Raw genomic sequence first — 24,002 nt, 5'->3', positions numbered from 1 at the left:
TTAAATATATAACATTAACTTATATATTAACATTTTTTGCTGTCATTATCTAGTTACCTAACATTAAGTACTAGCTAACTTATCTAACATTAACAGTGACCTATTCAACCCTTAGCCGTTATTAATAAAATTGTTTACACAATTTTTCAGTATATGTAGCTATAATTAGTTAGCTGGCTTTAATGAGTTATTTATTCAGAAGCAGAAATTCAAGACTGATTTTTGAGATCTTTATTATCTTTTTTGTTGTTAAACACTGATGATTAAACATTTTCCGTTCACCATATGAAGATTCATTTTATCCAGGTCTTTGTCCTCCATGTTTGTTTTGCTGACTAGCAAGTGGCACATGTAGTTTGTCTCTTGCGGGTACGGCCTGTGCAGCATTAAAAAATGAAAAAAAAAAAAAATTTACACACTAATAGCTATACAAACAATGCTATGCAATGCTAGCTACAGTAGTTAAAGAACGCACTAATTGATCAGTGGGAAAAGTGTCTGCAGGCTTCATATTAGATTTGTTCTCAGGTTGTATTAGCAAAGAGAGCTAGGTGAATTAGCCGAACTTCTTCATGATATTTCTACACACATTTAAAGAGCTCATTATTATTGTTAGTATTACGTTATTCTTCCATTTTTGTGCATGAAACAATAAGTAGGAAATGATTTCAGGTTAAAACTGATTGTAACAAGAACCGAAGAAACGTCGGCCAACACGCGCCACAGGATTCCTCGTCCCCTCCAATTTTTCATTGCTCAGTACTGGGAATTTTTTATTTACAAAATGAATGCTGTTGGTTGATATCAAGAATGAAAGCAGCCTTGTGAAGCCAGTGTGTGTGATTCCTGGAGAACGTCGATAAATACAGCAGGGTTTAAAGTTTGCTGTGTGTCATAACGAACAAAACTGGGCCTAGACGTGCAAATCGCATTTACTGCAAGAACCAAGATGAGCTTTCTGTCCCAACCTTCGTACAGTACTCTGTATTTACAGTATAAAGTAATAAAATAAAAGATAAAGCAGTTTTTGTTTTGTTTAACTCTAGAGGTCATGGATCAGGGGGAATTTGAGGAGAGTCTGGTGTGTTTTCAAGCTCCGGTGCTTTGTCCGAGTTCTTCTGTGGTTCTTCTGACAATTCTCTCGAGTCTGTGTGATCAGGGACGGGAGAATCCTGTGCGGGACTATCTGAGACATGATGTTGAGGAGGATCAGGTGAAGAGATCTGCTCTGGAGCACTTTTGGAAGGACCTGGAAGAGGTATTCCAGCAGATGGTGCTGCAGACACTTGCTCAATGCTCTCCTACAAACAGAGACAGGAAAGAGTCAAATGAGGACACATCCTGGACGAGTATAAATAACATCATCAGTGGTAATGTCTGTAAAGCCGGTGACACGGTGGTGATCGCTGGTTTGTGACATCAAATCTTTTCGTGTTCTACATTTATCTCAGACGATAAACTCGCTCTGTAGCTCAATATATTTCCACACTGTGCAGATTCCTATTTAATCAATCATCTGAGATTAAAGTGCAACTAGTACAAAGTGGATGTAATCCAAAACACAGTCAAGTGCAAAGGTTTTCACCCCCTGAGTTTTTAAGCGAGTAAAATATAACTCCAAAATGCAGAAATTCCATACACTTTGTACCCCAGGTCTTCTTGTTTCTTTTCCTAAACAATCCAGGCTGTTTTGTGCAGGTTACACAAACTTTTGCACTTGACTGCAGCTCATGGTGAAAAGAACAATTAGAGAAAACCATACAGCATTAAATATTATAGTAAGTACCTTCATTCATTTACACCACCGCACTGTTGGATTCTGGACTTTGATCAGTCAGAGGGTGTTGATTAGTTTTCTGACAGTAGCGCAGGTTTATTAGGTATTAATGTGCTCGTTATAGTGTTATCTTTTCACTAGCAGTGAAAAAATGTCACGTTTTTTGTAGGGAGGTGGAAAGGAAGGAGTCTCCAGTGTCAGCACTTTGTAAATGTCAGAGGTAAAGCTGTAGCTTTCGGGGAAACTGTCACTACAAGCTGCATTTATTTACTTATTTATATTTATTTATTTATTTATTTATTTACCTTTGAAAGACAAAAAAAGGATGACTGATTAAGGAATGACGTTTGTAGGTGCTGTAAATATGACGAGAACAGAAACAAACCTGTTTCACTCGACATTAAATGTAATAATAAATGGATAAAAAATTATGATGCATTACTTCTTTACAGTTAAAATTATAATCCTAGAGAACTCGCCGTGGTGTAAGAGGAATAAAACAGTTCAGGACGTGACGTTATAGGAAAATAATCAACAGTCTGATAACACAGTGACTAATTCGTGCCATCGTCAGGATTATTGTCCTTTAACCGCACGCAACACCGAAAGCCCAAGAAGACAAGAAAAAGATCTCACCTTTAATCTGATCAGAGAAAAGAATGAATGGGAAAAAGGAAAGAGTTGAAATGTCACTCTCTCATTTCTTGAAACTGATCAAACATAAAAAAAACAAAGGTAAGTGACAGGTATAGATTGTTAGTGAGCCACAGTAAAGAACAAATTAGTGTAACGGAGAAGCAGAAAAATGCAATTTATTTGATTAAAGAAAAGATTTTTACTTTCTACATTATATGTATTTATTATTATTATTATTGTTATTATTATTGTTGTGGTTTCCTATAGGACACACCCCTTGTGGGCGGGGCTCCCCTGCTGGACGGGTGCTCCTGATGGAGGACATCATGTCTTTGATCTGGTAAAGGGCGTAGGACATGCTGACCCAGGGGGAAGTGGACACCACCCATGCTGGCTTGCTCACATCCTCCTGCTCTTCCTGGAACTTGGTCTTATTGGCAGCAGGAGCTGAGGCAGCGGTGGTGGAGGTGGTCTCGACCCTCGTCTCCGGGGGCCTTTGGTTCTGCACCAAGTCGATGGTGGCGATGGGAACAGGACTGGAAGGTACAGGAATGTTCTCAGCCAGCATCTGGTCTCCTGTGGGGGACACATGAGTGGAGATTAAAGATCCTGTATTACAGTCTGGATGTGTTTATATTTAAAGTGTACGTAGAGATGGTCTTACGCCTGCTGTCGCTCGGCCCGATGAGGCTCTGGATGAGGGCGAAGATGAGCAGGATGATGAGAGACGCCATTCCTAAACCTCGGAATGTTTCAGCCGCACCTACACACACACACACACACACACACACACACACACACACACACACACACACACACACAGGAAAAACAATTAATAAAGAATAATTTATAACCATCTAGAATACTGCCTATTATTATTATTAAAAAATAATAATGAAAAGATGATTTCAAGTCAAACCTTTGGAGCTTTGAATTGTTTGATAATACTTAAACTTAATGCAATTACAAGTAATTTAGTATTAAATTAACAATTTTTTTTGTATTAGATTACTTTAAATCTCATTAATCTCAATAAAGGCTTTGTTACAAAACCGTAAATTCAACTTCATACACAAACGAACTGATTATGGTTTATAACTGATTATGAACTGATTATGATTATAAGTGACTAAATAAAAAAATGAAAATTAATGAACTAATTATTTAACATTTGCCACATTTGAAAACTGCATTAGAGCAGTGGGGATGAAAATATTAAATATTACACCAAGACAGAACAAGGTTTAACTTTCAATATAAATACAAACAAGGCAATTTCTTCAGTAGTCCTGAAAATAAAAAGCATTTCATATTGAAATACATTTACATTTACATTATTTGGCAGACGCCCTTATCCAGAGCGACGTACATAAGTGCTTAAATCTCTAACATTGAATACATTAATGCTGGCTCACTAAGTTACATACTTAAGATACCATGAGTTTAAAACATTTGTTCAAAGTTACAATGAAAGTGTCAAAGGTGTGTTTTTTTTTTTTTTTAAATGCAAAAGATAAATAAAAGTCTAATATATTTCTATACACTCTATTATTATTATTATTATTATTATTATCATTATTATTATTATTATTATTATTTCAATAGATATTAAAGGCAGTAAGTGTTTTTTAGAAGTGTAATATTCAGTGTTTCAGACAGTTATTCTGCTCCACCCAAAAATAAGCCCCACCTCTCAACTCACCCAGCCACACCCCTTGGCCCCACCCCTCAGCCCACCCAGCCCCACATCTGACAGTCCCTGATCATGGACTGTTCAGTTGTTATTCCTTTCACAGACAGCAGGTGGAGCTGTAAACATCACAAACTTTAACAGGAAGCACTTTTCCTTCAAAAGTCACGTCATCAGCTGAAACCTGAGGTCGTTCCTTCAATCTGAGAAGCGACACGGGTGTGTTTCCTTTTTGCATTTTTCCGTCATACCAAAGAAGTTGACGAATACTCCTCCAATCATGGCCCCACAGCCACGACCCAGCCCCAGGTGAAGGCCCTGCAGGATTCCCTGTGCAGACGTCCTGAGAGCCGGAGGAACAGCCGCGCTCAGGAACGAGATACACGCAGCCCACACCGATGCGTGGGTCAGTCCTACGGGAAAACAAGGTCATTAACATCATCGCTAACATCAGCGTTATCATCATCAATAACATCAGCATTAACATAAATAACCTTCAGTTCCACTGATTTACACACTACAGCTCGAGAAGGTAAATACACATGTGATACATGTAAAATATAAACACTGCTATGAAAAGTCAATATTAAATGCAAACACCTATAGGATGTGTGTGTGTGTGTGTGTGTGTGTGTGTGTGTGTGTGTGTGTGTGTGTGCATATCTGTGTGTGTTTGTGTGTGTGAAGAGGAGAAAAGTCTAGTATGGGAAAAAGGGTTAAAAAAAAGTTTTAATTGAAATTATTTTTTCTGCTGATTCCTTTTCCAGCTGAAAATAAGTCAATACACACACACGGAGCACGGTGCCGAATAACCCCGTGTGCGTCGTGGTGCGATGAAGTGAAGTCACTGTTCATGATGAAGCTGAAGCTGACCGTCTTCGTGGTGTCTCACTCCACAGTGGTGTTGATATGAATCTCACATGACAGTAGACTCTCAGGACTTATTCATATACATAGAAAAGTTCTAAATGTTCCATAAATATTCAAAAATTACACACAGATGTTTGTATCTTCAGAGTAAATGTTGATATCAAACCCATTTCTGCTCTCTGAGATGCTCCAAGTGTTTGTTCATCTAAAAAGCCGCTCAGATTTATCTTCATCACTAAAATTCAGTGTAAGATCATCAACAGAGGGACAAACACACGTCTAATACACGCCGAAAGAACAACAGAGTCCTGATTTATTTAGATCAGACTCACAGACACGACATCAGACGCTTCTATATACGGAGAGAAAACGTCTCATAAGATGATTTCCATTCTGCTGGCAGACTGGAACACCAGTGTACTGGTAGAATGGATTCATTTCCCATAGCAGCACACACACCTGAGTGGTTTATCCCTTATACGCTAGAACAACTGCCATTGTTAATATATAATAAAGATCGTAGTATTTAACCATTAGTTCCTGGAGATGTCGAGAAATCAGTTGTACAGCCGTAGCTCGGACACTGGTTAGCTATTCCTTGTGAAGGAGATGTTACTATGGAAACCGGAAGGCATCAGAACGAGAACATAAACCCGTGATTAATATTCTAGCGATGCGTTTTAAAGACACTTGAATAACGAAACTACAGCGATGTAATGAACAGGTGAACACTTTTGAGACGCTTTTGTCTCTGTCTTTATTTACCGGGGCCACTGGAACCCAGCGTCAATAATGACGTGAACGCTGTCAGCGACGGATAGATATCGTCCTTCAAATGCTAACATGGCATGATAGGGTGTGACTTCAGGCTTAGTTTAAACAGATTATCACTAAAAATTTGATTTAGGTTAAAATAGGTTTTGTGGCCAAACCCATGTGGGACCATAAACTGGCCTGACTGCTGAGTCTCTGGTATAAAAGCCAGACAAACCGGCTTCATTAATCTAGACATATTTGTGAGGAGAGTCAACAATAAAAGTTGCTGAACCTGCCTGGGATAGATAATATCATGTGGGCTTGTTAAAGGTGCAGCTTTTCAAGCCTTAATAATGATACTATTATTATTATTGGATACATACTGATTATACCTATAAAGCAGTTTGAAAGCATTATACAAATTCCACATTAATCCTCCTGTAAACGATATTTACTCAGAACACAGAGTTCTGTAACTACACCCTGTAATCTGCAGTAAAAAGGGCGTGTTGCAGGAAACAATGAGCCTGAGCTTCAAGTCAAACAGCCGATTCATGGCCTGGGCTGAACTTAGAGCCTGAGAGGCGACCGGTCCAAACGCTTCCTGTTAGAGAAATCAACCGGAAGCCTGAGTGCAGCAGAATGGCAAAGCTCAAGTCTCTTACCTTGAAGGATCTCCATGGGCAGGACAACCCAAGCGTTCTGCAGGTAGGAGATGTACAAGTAGCGTGCGGTGTTACAGGCCAACCCGATATACAAGACTCTGAAGGACAACAGAGAAAAGGCATAAAAAAGTGGTTTGTTAAAATAACACCCACACACACACACACACACACACACACACACACACCATTCCACCATTTACCTTTCTACACACAAAGACTTCAGAATAATTGTCTTACAGCTTGAAACCAGGCCAAAAGTGGCTTAGACGATAAAAGTGTCAGTAAGATGAAACCTGAACAAAAAAAAGTTTCTTAAAGCAGAAACAGCACACCAAAGTGCCTTAAGGGGTTAAACCAGGCTTAAAATCTGGGGAAACCAGGTTTATCAGAAGAAATGATCCAGTAAAGAAATGTGTTAATGTTGTGAACAGGGACAAAAAATATTTTGATTATTACAATTGTGGGAAAATAATTCCCAAATAAGTCATGGTTTTATTTCCTTTTAGTTCTAGCATATTTTTGTGGATCACGTAGAAGCCAAATCAAGTTACAATGCTAGTTAAATTCAAACTTTACATTAGACTCGTGGTTCCTGTATCTCATTAATATGAAAGGAAAGGGGCAAGGTAACTCAGGGTATCATCTGTCTCTTTGTGTCATTTGTCCCGTTGTTTAAGGTGGCCATTTGATTCAAGGTCTGAGTCAAGAAGAAATGCCAAGCATTAGAGGTGAACTCATTCCTATGATAATGAAGGGGTCTGAGAAAGACTTATGTTAATTGGATTAAGGGTGAAATTCCAGGATCTGGTGTGGGGGCTGTTGCATCCTTTCATTGTCACCTGAGTGTTTTGTCTCTATCTGATGGATCTGCCCGCTAAAATGTGTATAATTACAATGTATTACAACTTTAAGTCAGACTTGATGACTGCAGCGCCCTTGCTAGTACGCTCCGACTTGCAGACTCGTTTCATCGTGTATCTACAATAAAGACTACTGCACAAGGATATCCAAGTCTCCTGGTCTTCTCTGGAAAAAGTCTACAACACGATTTAAGATAAAACCCGGATAAAAATGGCAATCGAAGCCACGACTGTCCTCACATGGAGAAATCAGGAGAAAAAAAATGTCTCTGATGATAAAAATTGGGCCAAAAACCTCTCATTCATCTGAAAACAGGGCATAAAAAACATTGAAACAAGAATGAAAAAGTCTTAGATGACAAAATCAGGCCAAAAATGTAAAAAATAGGCTAAAAATAGGACTGCACAGACCTACACCAAATACACACACTTCCATTATACATCCATCAAGCTGTTTTGCACATTATTTTTGCTCTTTGCACGTCTCACATTTGCACAATACATTACCTCATGCAACCGCTGCTATAACACTGTGTTCATTCCAGTATTTCTGCACACGCAATATTGATAGAACATACAGTATTTACACTGGTCATGCACTGTCTTTTGTCCTGCACTGTCTTGTCTGTCTTGTCCTGCACTGTTTGCACCAGGTTGCACAGTTGCACTTTATGTATCTAGGACTAACTTACTAAGTCCTTAGCTCTGTCTTTGTTCTATGTAGCACCTTGATCCTGGAGAAACGTTGTCTCATTTCACTATGTACTGCAACAGCTATATATGGTTGAAATGACAATAAAAGCTTCTTGACTTGACTTGACTAGTAAAAACCAAGCAGTCTCTGGTTGATGATCGTAATATCTTTAAAGTCAGAGATGTCTCAGAAGGTAACACCAGACTAAAATATAGAAGAAGATAAAACAACAAAATATCTTAAAGTTAAACCCAGGCCAAAAATGTTTGAAGAATTCGCAACTCATTAAATGTAAAATTTTCCACAACCAATACCAAACCAAACGAAAGAAATACATCATCAGTCGGGTTGGTTGGAAAAAACTGAACATTTTCCCCTTGCTGGCTTTGCAAAGATGAACGTGTGAAAGATTCTCGAGTGTTTACAACAAAAGACTCGACGAGAGGAAATGGCTGTTGTGGTGTACGCACTGCGAGTCCTCTGATCTCTGCCTGTTTGCTAGCATTAAAGCTTTGGTAACAGGAGCCACCTTTATAACTCTATAACTAGCCAAATTTAGCATGAGGGGACATGCATGATAGATGAGGAGTGCAAGTGTAAAACATTCGTCCCGTTCTCTAGGGATCACCTGCTTCATCCCTGATCATGATGATGAGGTCAATCAGGGTAATAACCAGCTGTGAGGTCTTGTGGTATATGGAAGTGGGATGATCGCGCATTGTGAAATCAACCAATAAGATGACGGCAAACCCATGATGACGGCTACAAGCATGCTAACGGTATACAACAAAGAACCTGAAACATGCCCACGCCACACACACCTTACAATCAAGGCCTTGCTGCTTACATACAAGCACTTTTCAGAAACATTATCTGCTACCTCAACGTTCTCCTGGAGGTTTAGGTTCCTCAGGCAACCTGCGATCAGTTAACGAGCAATGAACCTCCTCAGTGAGGCACGAGGTCCCTTTCCTGGTGTTTCCAGCTTGTACATCAGGGGTGTCAAACTCAAATTCACAGTGGGCCTAAATATAAAACTGAGATAAAGTCACAGGCCAAACTGAATATTTATTGAAAAATTAACTGCAACTGATTTGTAATGTTCAACCTTTTTCATATGGAAACAAACTTTAGTTTTGCTTGAACACAGGATTTGGAACAACCAGAGCTTGATATTACAAACACATTCATTCATTTTCTACCACTTATCCGAACTACCTCGGGTCACGGGGACTATCTCAGGTGTCATCGGGCATCAAGGCAGGATACACCCTGGACGGAGTGCCAACCCATCGCAGGGCACACACACACACTCTCATTCACTCACACACTACGGACAATTTTCCAGAGATGCCAATCAACCTACCATGCATGTCTTTGGACCGGGGGAGGAAACCGGAGTACCCGGAGGAAACCCCCGAGGCACGGAGAGAACATGCAAACTCCACACACACAAGGCGGAGGCGGGAATCGAACCCCCAACCTTGGAGGTGTGAGGCGAACGTGCTGACCACTAAGCCACCGTGCCCCCCATTACAAACACATAAGAAATTAAATTTGAAATAAAAGACACATCAGTGGTGTTCATTTTGCAAACTCTGACCATACACTTTTTGACAAACTCTCCCTCATTAAAGGGCCGGGCAGATTTTGCAATCTCTGCTGCCACAATAAAGCTTTACAGCCTTTACAGCAGCTTCACTTTTTGATTTTGCTTTCATGAACATAGTCTGCCGGGAAACCAGACTTTTTTTTTTCCCCATCTCCTCCGCCTTCTGGAGCTTCTGCTTTACGTCCAGGTCCTTATACTTCTCATAATGTTTCTTTTCATTGTGTCTTCTTATGTTATATTCTTTCGTTACAGACACGTTAGCTCGACACACAAGAAAAACAGGTCTGTCCTTTATATTCGTGAACAGATAATCTGCCTCCAACCTGTATTGAAAGCTCCTATTGTCCATCTTTCGTTTGGCCATTTTTGTGGAGGGTGGAATTAACTTGCCCGATGTGACTGTAACATGGTTGTTAACGACTGTCAACAGAGAATGAGGGGCGCTTGCTGTTCGTGACTACACTCAATACAGTAGCAAGGCAGTCTGGGATTTGTAGTATTAGCGGAGCATGCGGCTAGCCAGCTGTAATGCACATTTGATATGATCTCGTGGGCCAAATATAATTACACCAAATTTGGCCCGCGGGCATGAGTTTGACACCCCTGTTGTACATGACTGTTCCTCAATGGTGGCACTTACACGTCACACTTACACCTCGACTCTGGGCACTTTGTTCCTCTAGCACTCTATTAAAGCTCTTGAATGGAAGCACTTCTTGTACTGTTCTCTGCTGGATAGATCGCTTTGCTTGTTCTTCCTCGTTGGTGTCACTTTAGAGAAAAGCGATAAATGTGTCTGCTAAATGAATAATCGTAAAGCTGTAAACATGCTAATGGTTTTCCACACAGTTTGGTTTCCAGATGCTTGATGATGTAAACAGACTTATTTAATCACAGGTTGCAGTTATATTCACAAATATATGCAGTGTATATATAACTGTCATATATATTCTCTGTGTATATATTTATGTCTATACTGCACTGTTCCCTTGTACCCATATGCAATGACAAAGACAAATCTAATCTAAGTCTAATCTGTTTAAGGATCTTCATCGTATTTTCTTGTCTATGTTTCTAGATATGTTCCATGTCTTGGTCACTGCTGCTGTTTTTTTTTTGCACATGCTGTATGTCAAAATAAATGTGCTGTCAAACCGAATAAAGACATAATAAAGACATATAGAATAAAGTTTACGCATCATTAATGACATTTCTGATATTCAGTGTTATCGAGATCAGATTTTAACCACTGCTTTCGAATTCTTATAATTTAATCTCCTTTAAAGGTGGGGTGCACGATGTTTGAAAGCCAATGTTGACATTTGAAATCACCAAAACAAACACGCCCCTAACCCAAATGGGTGTCACCCCTGTTTTGATAGCTCCGCCCCACACATACATACGCAACCCAGGCAACTATTATGGCGGAACCTGCTGGGGCAGCTGGCCGAGGGGAGATTTATTTATCAATAAATGAACACAATGAGTAATACTATGGTAATACAAATGTGTTTTTGTAGTACTGTGTGTTGTACTGTGAAAGGTTTAGCTCCGTTTCACACAGAAGACGTTCAGTTCTCTCCAGTGCTGGAAAGCTGATCCTATATTAACACGGGTCCTACTTCTTGCTTTATCGTAATCCTTTTTTCGCTTTTTGTTTTTATCCTCCATGTCAATGTTTCAATCGCTTTCTGCTAATGTCACACATGCGCACTGAACACTCTCTCCGCCGCATATTGTCAAGACACGCCCCTTTCTGCTCATTGGCTACACGTTTGTCGGCCTGACTCATCGTGCACCCCACCTTTAAGTTGTGAAAACATTAGTAATTTATTTTGTGTCTATGTAACACCAACATGTTCTCTACTCGGAACGGATTTGGTGGAAGAGAACGACATGATGGCATGATGAGCTTAAAGTGTTTCCGTAAAATGAAAACTAAACCCTTGCATAAAAATATACTTCCCTGTAGATAATAGCCAGTGTCATCAGAAATGATTAAACCATATCATTACTAATAAATAAATAAATAAATAAATAAACCTTCCAGTTTGCCAGAAACTCACGTAAGCCACCAAATTGAACATGCAAATGCAGCCGTGACGTGAGGTGACGTATGAAGATACGCACGCAAATCTGGAGTCTATTACTCAGGCCTTTGTCTCCGTCACTGTCTTTCGCCGACTTTCTGAGTGCTGGATGGATTCGGGAGGAGGACATTGGCCGGATCGATGACTGACCGCACAGACATCTGGTTAGCTAATGGAAGAGATCGGATTACGCTGACCCTGGGGTCCCGTTAGCACACAGCTCAGAAATCTGACTGCTAAACACAGGACGCAGCGCTGGGAAGCAGTGCACAGATCACACACCCATCAAACCAGGTGGATTTAAATACAACACAAAGTCAAGCGATCTAAGGGGTCCAAGCACCGCTCGTGAATAACAATCAGACTGACCTGAGAGCGTAGTGTTTATGAACACACTGAACCGTTTTTTTATGATTTGAATCAATTTGAATCATAATGTGTGTCGAAGTAGCAATCACCGGGGTCCAAGCACCAGTGTTCACATGCCCATTCAATGGAGAAATCCCACTTAAACCACTGTTTGTATAATCCAGTCATTACCACTTAGGTTTAGAGACAGACATACACTAAAATTCGACGTTGGGATTTGCCACATGACACTGCAAGTGACGTCAGTATTTTGTGTAGAATGCAAATCAGAACGTCTAGTCTGAATAATTTGAATATGTGAGTATTCGTTCCTTAGGTTGGCATTAATTTGACTATTTAGTGTTCAGAAACCCATCCTCATGTGTACATGCGTCACACAGGCAGTGAACTGACTCTGATTCAGGGAAACACACACACACACACACCATCATTAAATCAATAATTATAAACAATTTAAAGGACCTGAATCCCAAATGACTCACAGTCTAACAATAGATGGGTTGAATCCATTTTACCACCATTTGTAGCGCACACTACATTCTGGGAGTCATTTGGAATTCACATAAAGGCAGGTAACTTCCAGAAAGACGGTCATGTGACCTAAATCGTGCGCTACTATTGGTGAAAAACATCAGACATAGGCATGTCCGTATGAATCAATCTACTACAGGATTAGCAGGAATAATATAATAGAGTTTCGTGGACTGAAGTGAGAAATCTATGTAAATCATATGTGATGGGATACATGAAAAATCCAAATGATTGGCTCAATTGATTACTCCAACCTGATGTTGCATTCGGACCGCCGTTTCTTCACTTCCGTGGTCACAGATTCAAACGTGTAAACGTTACAAAGAGGGATACAATTATGGAGGAAGTAGCAGATATCACAGGTTCCTCTGGCGAGTGTACATAGCACGTACAGTTAGCTCAATTCGCTAAGCCAAGATAAGAACGAAACGATCATCTGGACAAGCGAGGTGTTTATGAGTTTGTTTTAAAAAGCTGTGTTTAACTACTAATGTGGACAGGCCACACCCACAAGCACACCGTGAAGTTACACTAGTGTGAAGTGTGACATCACAAATCAACTTGATGTTGAGAAAGAAAAAAAACAAACACACTTGATCACACTTAAACTCTAACGTTTAGAGTTTATCATACGTTAAACTCTAACTTGAGTAATGAATAAACATTTGTAATTAAATCCTTTAGGCTGCCTTTTTGTGACATCATGTTGGAAATGTCAAACCGGGTGGTACAACGTCAAGCTGCGATCTGAGGGGTCTAAGCACCGGAGGATGTGTGTTTAAAGCCACTTCCTTACCTCCACCTCTCTCTCCCCCTCCCTCTCTCTCTGTTGACTCATGCCCTTTATTGTACAGCTGGTGCACAGCCGCTCTCATACCTGTTCTGCTCTAAAGTCAACAGACTGACAGAGTAGGCGCCTTTACTTCCTCTGAAGTATCTACTGTACATGTAACAAGGTGCTCTGTGAATCAGACAGATGTGTAAAAGTGAAACAGTAATCAGTTCTGATTTACAAGCAGCTGTAAAGTAAACAGTGGTTTGTGTTTTAGATTCAGGATTAGATACAGATTAGGATTAAAATTTAGGATTAGAATTAGATTAATTACAATACAATTAGTTACACAATGTGATATTCTGGGTTTTACTTAAAGGTGGGGTGCACGATGTTTGAAAGCCAATGTTGACATTTGAAATCACCAAAACAAACACGCCCCTAACCCAAATGGGTGTCACCCCTGTTTTGATAGCTCCGCCCCACACATACATACGTAACCCAGGCAACTATTATGGCGGAACCTGCCGGGGCGGCTGGCCGAGGGGATATTTTTATCATTAAATGAACACAATGAGTAATACTATGGTAATACAAATGTGTTTTTGTAGTACTGTGTGTTGTACCGTGAAAGGTTTAGTTCCGTTTCACGCGGAAGACGTTCAGTTCTCTCCAGCGCTGGAAAGCTGATCCTATATTAACACGGGTCCTGCTGCTTGCCTTATCGTAAGCCATTCTTCACTTTTAATTTTTATCCTCCATGTCAATGTTTCAATCACTTTCTGCTAATGTCACACATGTGCACTGAACACTCTCTCCGCCGCATATTGACATGACACGCCCCTTTCTACTCATTGGCTACACGTTTGTTTTGTCTGTCGGCCCGACTCAGTTTTCTGAAGCATTTCTCAAACATCGCGCACCCCACCTTTAATGCAACATAATCAATGACTGAAATCTCACATTTGGAGAAAAACCTAGAGATGCATTCTTCTGCTATCTTCTGTGTGGAAAAAATAAATAAATAAATAAATAAATAAATAATTTATTTTTTTAGGTTTGCGCATAAAATATCCATCCATCCATCCAATACTTTCTTCACCATTTCTAGTGCACAATGTGTTCTGGGAATCATTTGGAATTCACCTAAATGCAGATAACTTCCAGAAAGACAGTCACAATTTTAAACGTGTAGATGTTACAAAGAAAAATAAAATTTTTAAAGAAGGAGTACAGATTGCAGATTGTTGCTGTTGTACAGATTCACGCACCCATCCACCCACCCACCCATCAATCCATCCTCTACACCGCTTATTCAACTGGGTTGTGTGGAACCTGGTGCCTAGGGGCCCAAGGCAGGAGACACCCTGGACAGGATACCAGTCCATCATAACATTTACAGCATTTGGCAGACGCCCTTATCCAGAGCGACGTACATAAGAGCTTAAATCTAACATTGAATACATTAATGCTGGCTCACTAAGTTATATACTTAAGATGCCATGAGTTTAAAACATTTGTTCAAAGCTACAATGAAAAGGTTGTGTTTTTTTTTTTGTTTCAATGCAAAAGATAAGGAAAGAAGTGCTAGTTGAAGTGTTTCCTGAATAAGTAGGTCTTCAACCGCCATACATTCATAAGGCACAATCGCACACACAAACTACTTTCTCCTGAACAGTTCTGTGTGTGTTTTTTTTGTATCACTATTTTCTTCCTGCATAGCACAGAGGATTCTGGAATATGACAATTAATGAAGGTAAAACAAAAGAGTAATAACAGATTAAAAAAACAAACAAACAAGCAAATGTAATACTATTTTACACTGAGGTGTGTGTGTGTGTGTGTGAGAGAGAGAGACATGTCACACTGGTCTGTCAAAATCCTGAAACCGCCGGGAAATGATTTTGAGATTTTACACTCGGTTCAGTTACATGCTGGAGACTAGCAGCAGCAGGAAGTAGGTGCGATGACGTTACAAGCTGAAGATGACTTTCAAAACTCGCTTTCATCATAATACAGAAAAAAGCTCTCAGCTTTCTCTGTGTAATGCCTTGTAGATTCCTTGCAATGGCTTATGCAAACTTTTGAAGGCTCTCACACACACACACACACACACACACACACACACACAGACACACACACACAGGAAGCTACAATACACAGTTCAAAGTCATTACCACATTCAGTTCCATTCACTGTTGTGTTCAAACTCAAGTCAGTTAAATCACCTTTAACTCAACAAGACTTTAAAGAAACGCTCATATGCTTAGTGGCTAAAAACAGTGACAGAATATGAATGACCACCAGTTAGCATTACACAGCTAGTGTCGCCAATACAAAAATAAATCACATAAAATCAGGACATAGTCATAATGTGTGGTATATACTGTAGGCTTCATAAAGCATGAGCATATGGGTATTGTTGTGTAAGGATCAATTCACTCAGTATTAAGAACGTTTTTCTTTCTCTTTATACCACAACAACTTAGTATGAGTTTGTATCTATTCCCATTTCCATTTAGAGCTGTGGTTCATCCAGAAACTAGTTAGTTCCTGTTCTTACATACGTTACAGCAGCTATAAACACTGGTTCATTCACCAGTCTCTCTTTATTTATTGTCAAGACAAAAAAACATTGCTCTTTTACCAAGATACTGCAATGCGTAACCTTCTGCGTAACCTTCTCCGTCCTGAAAACGTTTAAAGCACGACTCCTTTCATAAATGTTCAACAAACAGCTTCTTACTTTAAGAAATCTTCACCGTACAAGAAAACAGATTTATATGAGAACTGCTCTCAGAGTTGCACTGCTCTCAGAGTTGGTATAATAGAAAATTAATCAACAAAAATATATATTCTGACTAATCAGAGTACAGAATTGAACAGCGTTCCGGTGTCCATTAGTATTTAATAAAATTTTGGAACTTTAACGTTTGTTTTTTTTATCTTTACGCTTCTCTACCAACATGGTCTGCATTATATAAAGGTAAAGTTGTGTTATATTAACTTCCAGGTAGGATTGTGTAATATAAGGTTAACTGGTGGCCATTTACTTCAGTTCAGTGGACTAGACATTATTAAAGTGACGTTATCACCATGCTCTCGAGAGTTCAAGCAAATTTACCTGATGTGGCCGACAAGTTCGATGAGTTTGTGGCTCATAAAGTAGGCAGCGAGCTCGGAGGCATGGCTAAGCACCGAGCACACCCCGAACAGCGTGGTGGTCCCTTCCAGGTCCTCCAGGTGCCAGTACAGGAACGTGAACACGAAGCCATATCCGAAACCCATGAACCAGGCCACGAAAAGAACGGAGCCGTAACGGATCCCACAAAGCAGACGGATCATGTCCTTGAAAGGAAACCTGGGGGGGTTGTTAGGCCTGGGACACACCGGAACTTCCTCCATGCTGGATGTGTTCTGGACCACATGAGGGATCTCCACCTGCTGCTTCACATCCAATTCTGAAGGCTCAGCTCCAAACCGGGAATCAAAGCGGAACTGCGTTGCAACTATAAGAGCTAGAGTCATGAGTATGCCAAAGACAATGAAGGCAATCTGGTAGTTCTTGTAGTCTGGCACGGTGCAGCCGACCCCCTGGATGATCAGGGTGATGTGTGTATGGTCGATCCAGATGCCTACAGATAACATGGCTATACCCCAACCTAGAGAACCCCACATCCTTTGGAGGCCATAGCGGTCACGCTGCCTTCCCAGGTACTGCAGGGTCACAGTGTCGACAATGGTCACTGCCGGAGCACTGAAGAACTCGCCAATGATGATCACCAGCAGAATCACGAGGAAGATAGTGTGCACTTGGCTATTGTCATAAATTACATTGTGTGGTTTAGGCGTAGCTGTAGTGGAGGGAGACGTGCTTGTGTTATCACTTCTCACATATCGAGCCAGTGGCCTATAATCCTCAGACAAAGTCTGAAACCTTAAGGGCGTGCCCAACAGATCCCCTACAGCGTCTCGACGGACTCTGGTATGGTTTCCAGAGGAACTTGGAGTTGTTACGTTATTGTTCTCTATGCATGTCATGGCTGCTGGCCTGACGAAGCCGATGCCAAGGTTGAACACCACCCAGCAGAAGACAGAGAACAGCAGAACGGCTTTGCCTTTATTGAAGCGGTCAGCTACTACACCCCAAAACGGCGCGCTGCAAAACTCAATGAAGTAACGGATCCCCACCAGGAGACCACTATGGCTCGGTGTCATGCCCAGCTGCTTGTAGTAGACAGCCAGGAGAGGATGCAGGGATCCGTACGCGGCATAGAAAAAGAAGTAGAAGATCTTGGAAATCAGGAGACGCTCATCTATTCTCAGGCATATTCGCTCCAGACAGTCTGTACTGGAAGAGGTTGGAGGGGGCAGGGAGTCAATAGAGGTAGATGATGGTGTTTGACTGGGTGGAGTGCTGTTTGCTGTCCCCAGTGACAGGGTATTAAACGGCTCAGCCAGGACATATCTTCTCTTCTGTTCCTCCTCATCGTCAGTCAGGATGGCTGTACGGTCACTCGCCATCTCTGTGACAAAAAATAAATAAATACACCTCATATAACACAAGCACACGCGAAATATAATTCCCAAGTAGCTCTATGACCCCAGAGTGACTAGCGAGAATGAGATCATGTTTGTTATTAGCAGAGTTATGCTCCAAGTTGACTTCTGTGCAAAGACGCTGTGGAGGATAACGTCACTGTTACAGAGCAAAGACTAATACGGTCACCTGACAAGGGGCTGGAAATGGAATTAAAAAAGATAATAGAATAAAACTGACCTTCACCGAGCCGGGTGTGTTTAAAGTAGCAGAAGCACACACAGATAAATGCTACATGTGTTTTGGCTACATGATAAACGTATATCTTAACCTCTCTCTCTTTTTATCTCTCTCTTTAAAAAATGCTATTCATTCCTAAAGTTTATGTATAGAAGACACTTTTGCAACCGTAATAAATGTTTTTTTTTTTTTTAAAATGCTTTAGCTTTACAGTTTGAGAGCACACTAAAATATCAGCGTAGGAAGGGTGTTTGTCATCCTGTGTAAATATACAAGCTTCACCACACCCAGAGTTATACTCTTGTAGGCAGATGATGTGCTTCATGATATTTCAAGGCACACGGACATAGTGACAAAATGCCACAAAACTGTAATGTTGCTGTTCATGTCCGTAAACATTTAAAAAAATAACCAGTTAAAGAGTTTAAAGGCTTTTTTTAAAGATACAATTTAAATTGGAAATGATGTGTAAAATATGTTATAGTGGAAGATTATGTCTTTTTTTTTTTTTTTTTTAAATAAATAATCACAATACCAATGATATTGGACAAAAGTTTATTGTGACATAATTAATCACAATACAAGTTTCTAGCATTATATCACCCGCCCTTATGATACATGATGTACAGTATAACGTATTGAGCCTCATTCTGACAAAGTCAAATAAACAGAACTGAACCAATGCATCACTATGGATCATTGAGAAGATCCTCTTCATGAAGGTGTTATAATCATCCTGCATGATCTGCATGTCATCTCATAAAACAAGCCAGACTCATGATACCACAATGCCAGGACAAGATCTGCTCTCTGAACTTACCTCTTTATTGTTCCTCTGAAGTTCCTGCTAAGATCTCAACACAATAATCAACTCCTTCATCCATCACGGGTCTCAGCGCGTGCGCACAGGAAACACACAACTCCTGAACATCTCCAGCTCACAAGGAATTGAGTAAATAACGTCATTAAATAAGACAAAATAAGAGAGGGATAGACAGAGAGGTTATTAGGACCAGCAGCTTGCTGAGAAGCTCCACTACCACCACACTGACGTCTGCGTCTCACCTGCATCTCCTCTGATTGGTCGAGTGCGCCGGGAGGTCGAAGCTGATTGGCTGAAACTTCAAACGACTTGTAATTGTGTAATTATAAAGAAGCATGTCTATTAAAATTCAATCAAGGTGCGTCCTGGATAAGTTGAACAAATTCGTGATATGAGTCGCTTTTTATTTGTTTTTTTAACAAGAGCGAAAAACGAGAAAAATAGAAGAGTGGATGAATTTATTCCAGTAGATTATTAAAATAGAATACAGGTGTAAGTATTTACCGCCACCTAGTGGTCACTATCTAGTGGCACAATTTTATTTTGTCAGCTTTCCTGAAGCCGTGTAATAATAAATGAATAAAAGAACCAAAATCATTCATTCATTCATTCATCTTCTACCGCTTATCCGAACTACCTCGGGTCACGGGGAGCCTGTGCCTATCTCAGGCGTCATCGGGCATCAAGGCAGGATACACCCTGGACGGAGTGCCAACCCATCGCAGGGCACACACACTCTCATTCACTCACACAATCACACACTAGGGACAATTTTCCAGAGATGCCAATCAACCTACCATGCATGTCTTTGGACCGGGGGAGGAAACCGGAGTACCCGGAGGAAACCCCCGAGGCACGGGGAGAACATGCAAACTCCACACACACACAAGGTGGAGGCGGGAATCAAACCCCCAACCCTGGAGGTGTGAGGCGAACGTGCTAACCACTAAGCCACCGTGCCCCCCCAGAACCAAAATCAGTGTAGTTAATTTATCATAAACATTTTGTTAAATGTAAAAACATTAAAATCACAATAAATAATAATGTTGACAATTAATATATTTAAATCTTTCTTTACATTTCTTTTGACATTTTAAATTAAATTTATAGATATGTAAACAGTTTCAATCATGATGAAGATGAATATTATTGTTGTTACTGTTGTTTTTATCTTAAAAGTAAAGAAAACTTCATTCTTGACTATTATTGTTACATAACACTCTGGGTTTGGCCAAACTACACTAAAACACACAACAGTAAAATGACTGTAATTACTGTACTATTTCACCATGGCCGATATAATTAAAATATATTCACAGCCTGCATTAAAGCTGAAAAACAAACTCCACCCTGATGCAGATTGGTTTATATCATATCACAGGCAAACAGAACGATAATAATTAAATAAAGAAATTTAAAGAGCATGAACTGGACTTATCTTCTCATTGAACCCACATTTTTAGCTTTAAAATAGAATGTGAAATTATAGAATAAAGGTTTATTATTGGACTAAATGTGTCCTTAAGTGGTTAAATAAATTATAATATTTATTTTAATGTACTTTAAGGACTTAACAAATTAAAAGTAATGTTTTGGGTAGTTATCTTGTGTATTTTTTGTGCCATAACAAATAAATTAAATTGAGTCATTAAACTGTGTGTGGTTTTAACATGTCATCTGTACAGTAGTTCATGTCAGGTTCCAACAACAATGTCATCCAGACGCACCTGACAACCTTGTTAGAAATGTTAAATGTGCAAATTCACTCAACTCACAACCAGTGTGAAAAGCCAATGATCACCACTGCTCCCTCTGACCAACCAATGATCACCACTGCTCACTCTGACCAACCAATGATCACCACTGCTCACTCTGGCCAACCAATGATCACCACTGCTCCCTCTGACCAACCAATGATCACCACTGCTCCCTCTGACCAACCAATGATCACCACTGCTCCCTCTGACCAACCAATGATCACCACTGCTCCCTCTGGCCAACCAATGATCACCACTGCTCCCTCTGACCAACCAATGATCACCACTGCTCCCACTGACCAACCACTGATCACCACTGGTCCCTCTGGCCAACCAATGATCACCACTGCTCCCTCTGACCAAACAATGATCACCACTGCTCCCTCTGACCAACCAATGATCACCACTGCTCCCACTGACCAACCAATGATCACCACTGCTCCCTCTGACCACCCACTGATCACCACTGCTCCCTCTGGCCAACCAATGATCACCACTGCCCCAACAACCAACTGTTGATCACCACTGCTCCAAACCACTTCAAACCGCTGATCACTATTGCTCCCTCTTACCAATCACTGACCAACACTGCTATCTCTGTCCAACCAATGACCACCACTGCCCCCAACAACCAACCGCTTATCACCACTGCTCCCTCTGACCAACCAATGATCACCACTGCTCCCACTGACCAACCAATGATCACCACTGCTCACTCTGACCAACCAATGATCACCACTGCTCACTCTGACCAACCAATGATCACCACTGCCCCAACAACCAACCACTGATCACCACTGCTCCCTCTGACCAACCAATGATCACCACTGCCCCAACAACCAACCACTGATCACCACTGCTCCCTCTGGCCAACCAATGATCACCACTGCTCCCTCTGGCCAACCAATGATCACCACTGCTCCCTCTGGCCAACCAATGATCACCACTGCTCCCTCTGACCAACCAATGATCACCACTGCTCCCTCTGACCAACCAATGATCACCACTGCTCCCTCTGACCAACCAATGATCACCACTGCTCCCTCTGGCCAACCAATGATCACCACTGCTCCCTCTGACCAACCAATGATCACCACTGCTCCCACTGACCAACCACTGATCACCACTGGTCCCTCTGGCCAACCAATGATCACCACTGCTCCCTCTGACCAAACAATGATCACCACTGCTCCCTCTGACCAACCAATGATCACCACTGCTCCCACTGACCAACCAATGATCACCACTGCTCCCTCTGACCACCCACTGATCACCACTGCTCCCTCTGGCCAACCAATGATCACCACTGCTCCCTCTGACCACCCACTGATCACCACTGCCCCAACAACCAACTGCTGATCACCACTGCTCCAAACCACTTCAAACCGCTGATCACTATTGCTCCCTCTTACCAATCACTGACCAACACTGCTATCTCTGTCCAACCAATGACCACCACTGCCCCCAACAACCAACCGCTTATCACCACTGCTCCCTCTGACCAACCAATGATCACCACTGCTCCCACTGACCAACCAATGATCACCACTGCTCCCTCTGACCACCCACTGATCACCACTGCTCCCTCTGGCCAACCAATGATCACCACTGCTCCCTCTGACCACTCACTGATCACCACTGCCCCAACAACCAACTGTTGATCACCACTGCTCCAAACCACTTCAAACCGCTGATCACTATTGCTCCCTCTTACCAATCACTGACCAACACTGCTATCTCTGTCCAACCAATGACCACCACTGCCCCCAACAACCAACCGCTTATCACCACTGCTCCCTCTGACCAACCAATGATCACCACTGCTCCCACTGACCAACCACTGATCACCACTGGTCCCTCTGGCCAACCAATGATCACCACTGCTCCCTCTGACCAACCAATGATCACCACTGCTCCCACTGACCAACCAATGATCACCACTGCTCCCTCTGACCACCCACTGATCACCACTGCTCCCTCTGGCCAACCAATGATCACCACTGCTCCCTCTGACCAACCACTTATCACCACTGCTCCCTCTGACCAACCACTTATCACCACTGCTCAGACTAAAGAACCATTAATCACCACTGTTCCCTACGTACAACCATCCACTAATCACTACAACTGAAATTAGCAGAAAATCATATTACTTAGAATTCCTGCAGACCTACATATTATGTAATATGATTAACACCCAGATCATCACTTTATGCTGTAATATAATAGTAAATTAGTTTTGGCTCATTGTAAAATTGTAGCAGTAGTTCATTAATTATGTAGTTCATGTTAAAACATTGTGTACATCTGAGTAAATGTTTGTTGGTACAGAAATCTAGAAATCTAGCATACAAGACAAGTTTACTTGAAAGCTTGAAAACTACTTGAAGTTACATCATTCTAGAGAGGATCACTTTGTTTGTTTGCATTGGACCCATTTGAATGGGAAATCTGATGTGCAAAACCACATGTTGATATTTGTATGTACTGACCTTGAAGCAAGAGATTAATTGTAGTTAGAGTGTTTTTTAGGAGTCCAAGCAAGTGCTCTGGAATACTATTATTTTAATTCAGACTTTTTATCTTCTTCTTTGTTCTTCTTCATCTTCTCCTTGAGAAGCTTTCCATTTTAGGTAATATCTTAAGAACAATATGGGATGCACTAATATTTCTTCTCCCCATATTATCTGAAATTTAAACAGCGGCCACACTGTTCTCTCAAAGTATTAAAAATAACTCACAAAGTTATTTCTGCCATAATGGATTTTTTTATTTTTTTTTTTTGCAAATTCACAAAACTCTCACTCTCTCACTCATTTTCTACCGCTTACCGGAACTACCTCGGGTCACGGGGAACCTGTGCCTATCTCAGGCGTCATCGGGCTTCAAGGCAGGATACACCCTGGACGGAGTGCCAACCCATCGCAGGGCACACACACTCTCATTCACTCACACAATCACACACTACGGACAATTTTCCAGAGATGCCAATCAACGTACCATGCATGTCTTTGGACCGGGGGAGGAAACCGGAGTACCCGGAGGAAACCCCCGAGGCACGGGGAGAACATGCAAACTCCACACACACAAGGCGGAGGTGGGAATCGAACCCCCAACCCTGGAGGTGTGAGGCGAACGTGCTAACCACTAAGCCACCGTGCCCCCATTCACAAAACATGCCAAGTCTATTTTTGTAATTTCTGTCATGGTGCAAACAGATGCAAAAAATCAAATAGCATAAACAAGGTGACTCATAACCACAAAAACTGAGAAACAAACCAAATGACAGTGAGTCTGATTTGATATTCTTAGAGATAATT

The 24,002-nt window shown here is 41.2% G+C and overlaps 1 protein-coding gene across 1 annotated transcript; it reads right to left on the bottom strand.

Moving 5' to 3' along the window:
- Nucleotides 1-216: 216 nt before the first annotated feature.
- On the bottom strand, nucleotides 217-19,142 carry mfsd6b (major facilitator superfamily domain containing 6b). The gene is made up of 7 exons (XM_060877072.1): nucleotides 18,923-19,142; nucleotides 16,447-17,848; nucleotides 6,395-6,492; nucleotides 4,355-4,516; nucleotides 3,078-3,176; nucleotides 2,688-2,989; nucleotides 217-1,301 (listed from the first exon to the last, which is right to left on the bottom strand). The coding sequence occupies exons 2-7, from the start codon at nucleotides 17,844-17,846 to the stop codon at nucleotides 1,050-1,052; spliced, it is 2,313 nt and encodes a 770-aa protein (XP_060733055.1). The 5' UTR covers nucleotides 17,847-17,848; nucleotides 18,923-19,142; the 3' UTR covers nucleotides 217-1,049.
- Nucleotides 19,143-24,002: the final 4,860 nt, after the last annotated feature.

This window comes from Tachysurus vachellii, chromosome 8 (genome assembly GCF_030014155.1).
Source record: "Tachysurus vachellii isolate PV-2020 chromosome 8, HZAU_Pvac_v1, whole genome shotgun sequence".
In the NCBI taxonomy this organism is placed as follows: Eukaryota; Metazoa; Chordata; class Actinopteri; order Siluriformes; family Bagridae; genus Tachysurus; species Tachysurus vachellii.
The sequence above is the reverse complement of the archived record's forward strand: the minus strand, read 5'-3'. Positions and strand labels throughout refer to the sequence as shown.

Bases quoted from the DNA above. Each gene is read 5' to 3' on its own strand.
- mfsd6b (XM_060877072.1), bottom strand. From the start codon at position 17,846: ATGGCGAGTGACCGTACAGCCATCCTGACTGACGATGAGGAGGAACAG. The intron at 6,493-16,446 runs GTAAATTTGCTT...GTTGTCCTTCAG, and splicing joins GAACTTGTCGGCCACATCAG to AGTCTTGTATATCGGGTTGG. The intron at 4,517-6,394 runs GTAAGAGACTTG...GTTTTCCCGTAG, and splicing joins GCCCATGGAGATCCTTCAAG to GACTGACCCACGCATCGGTG.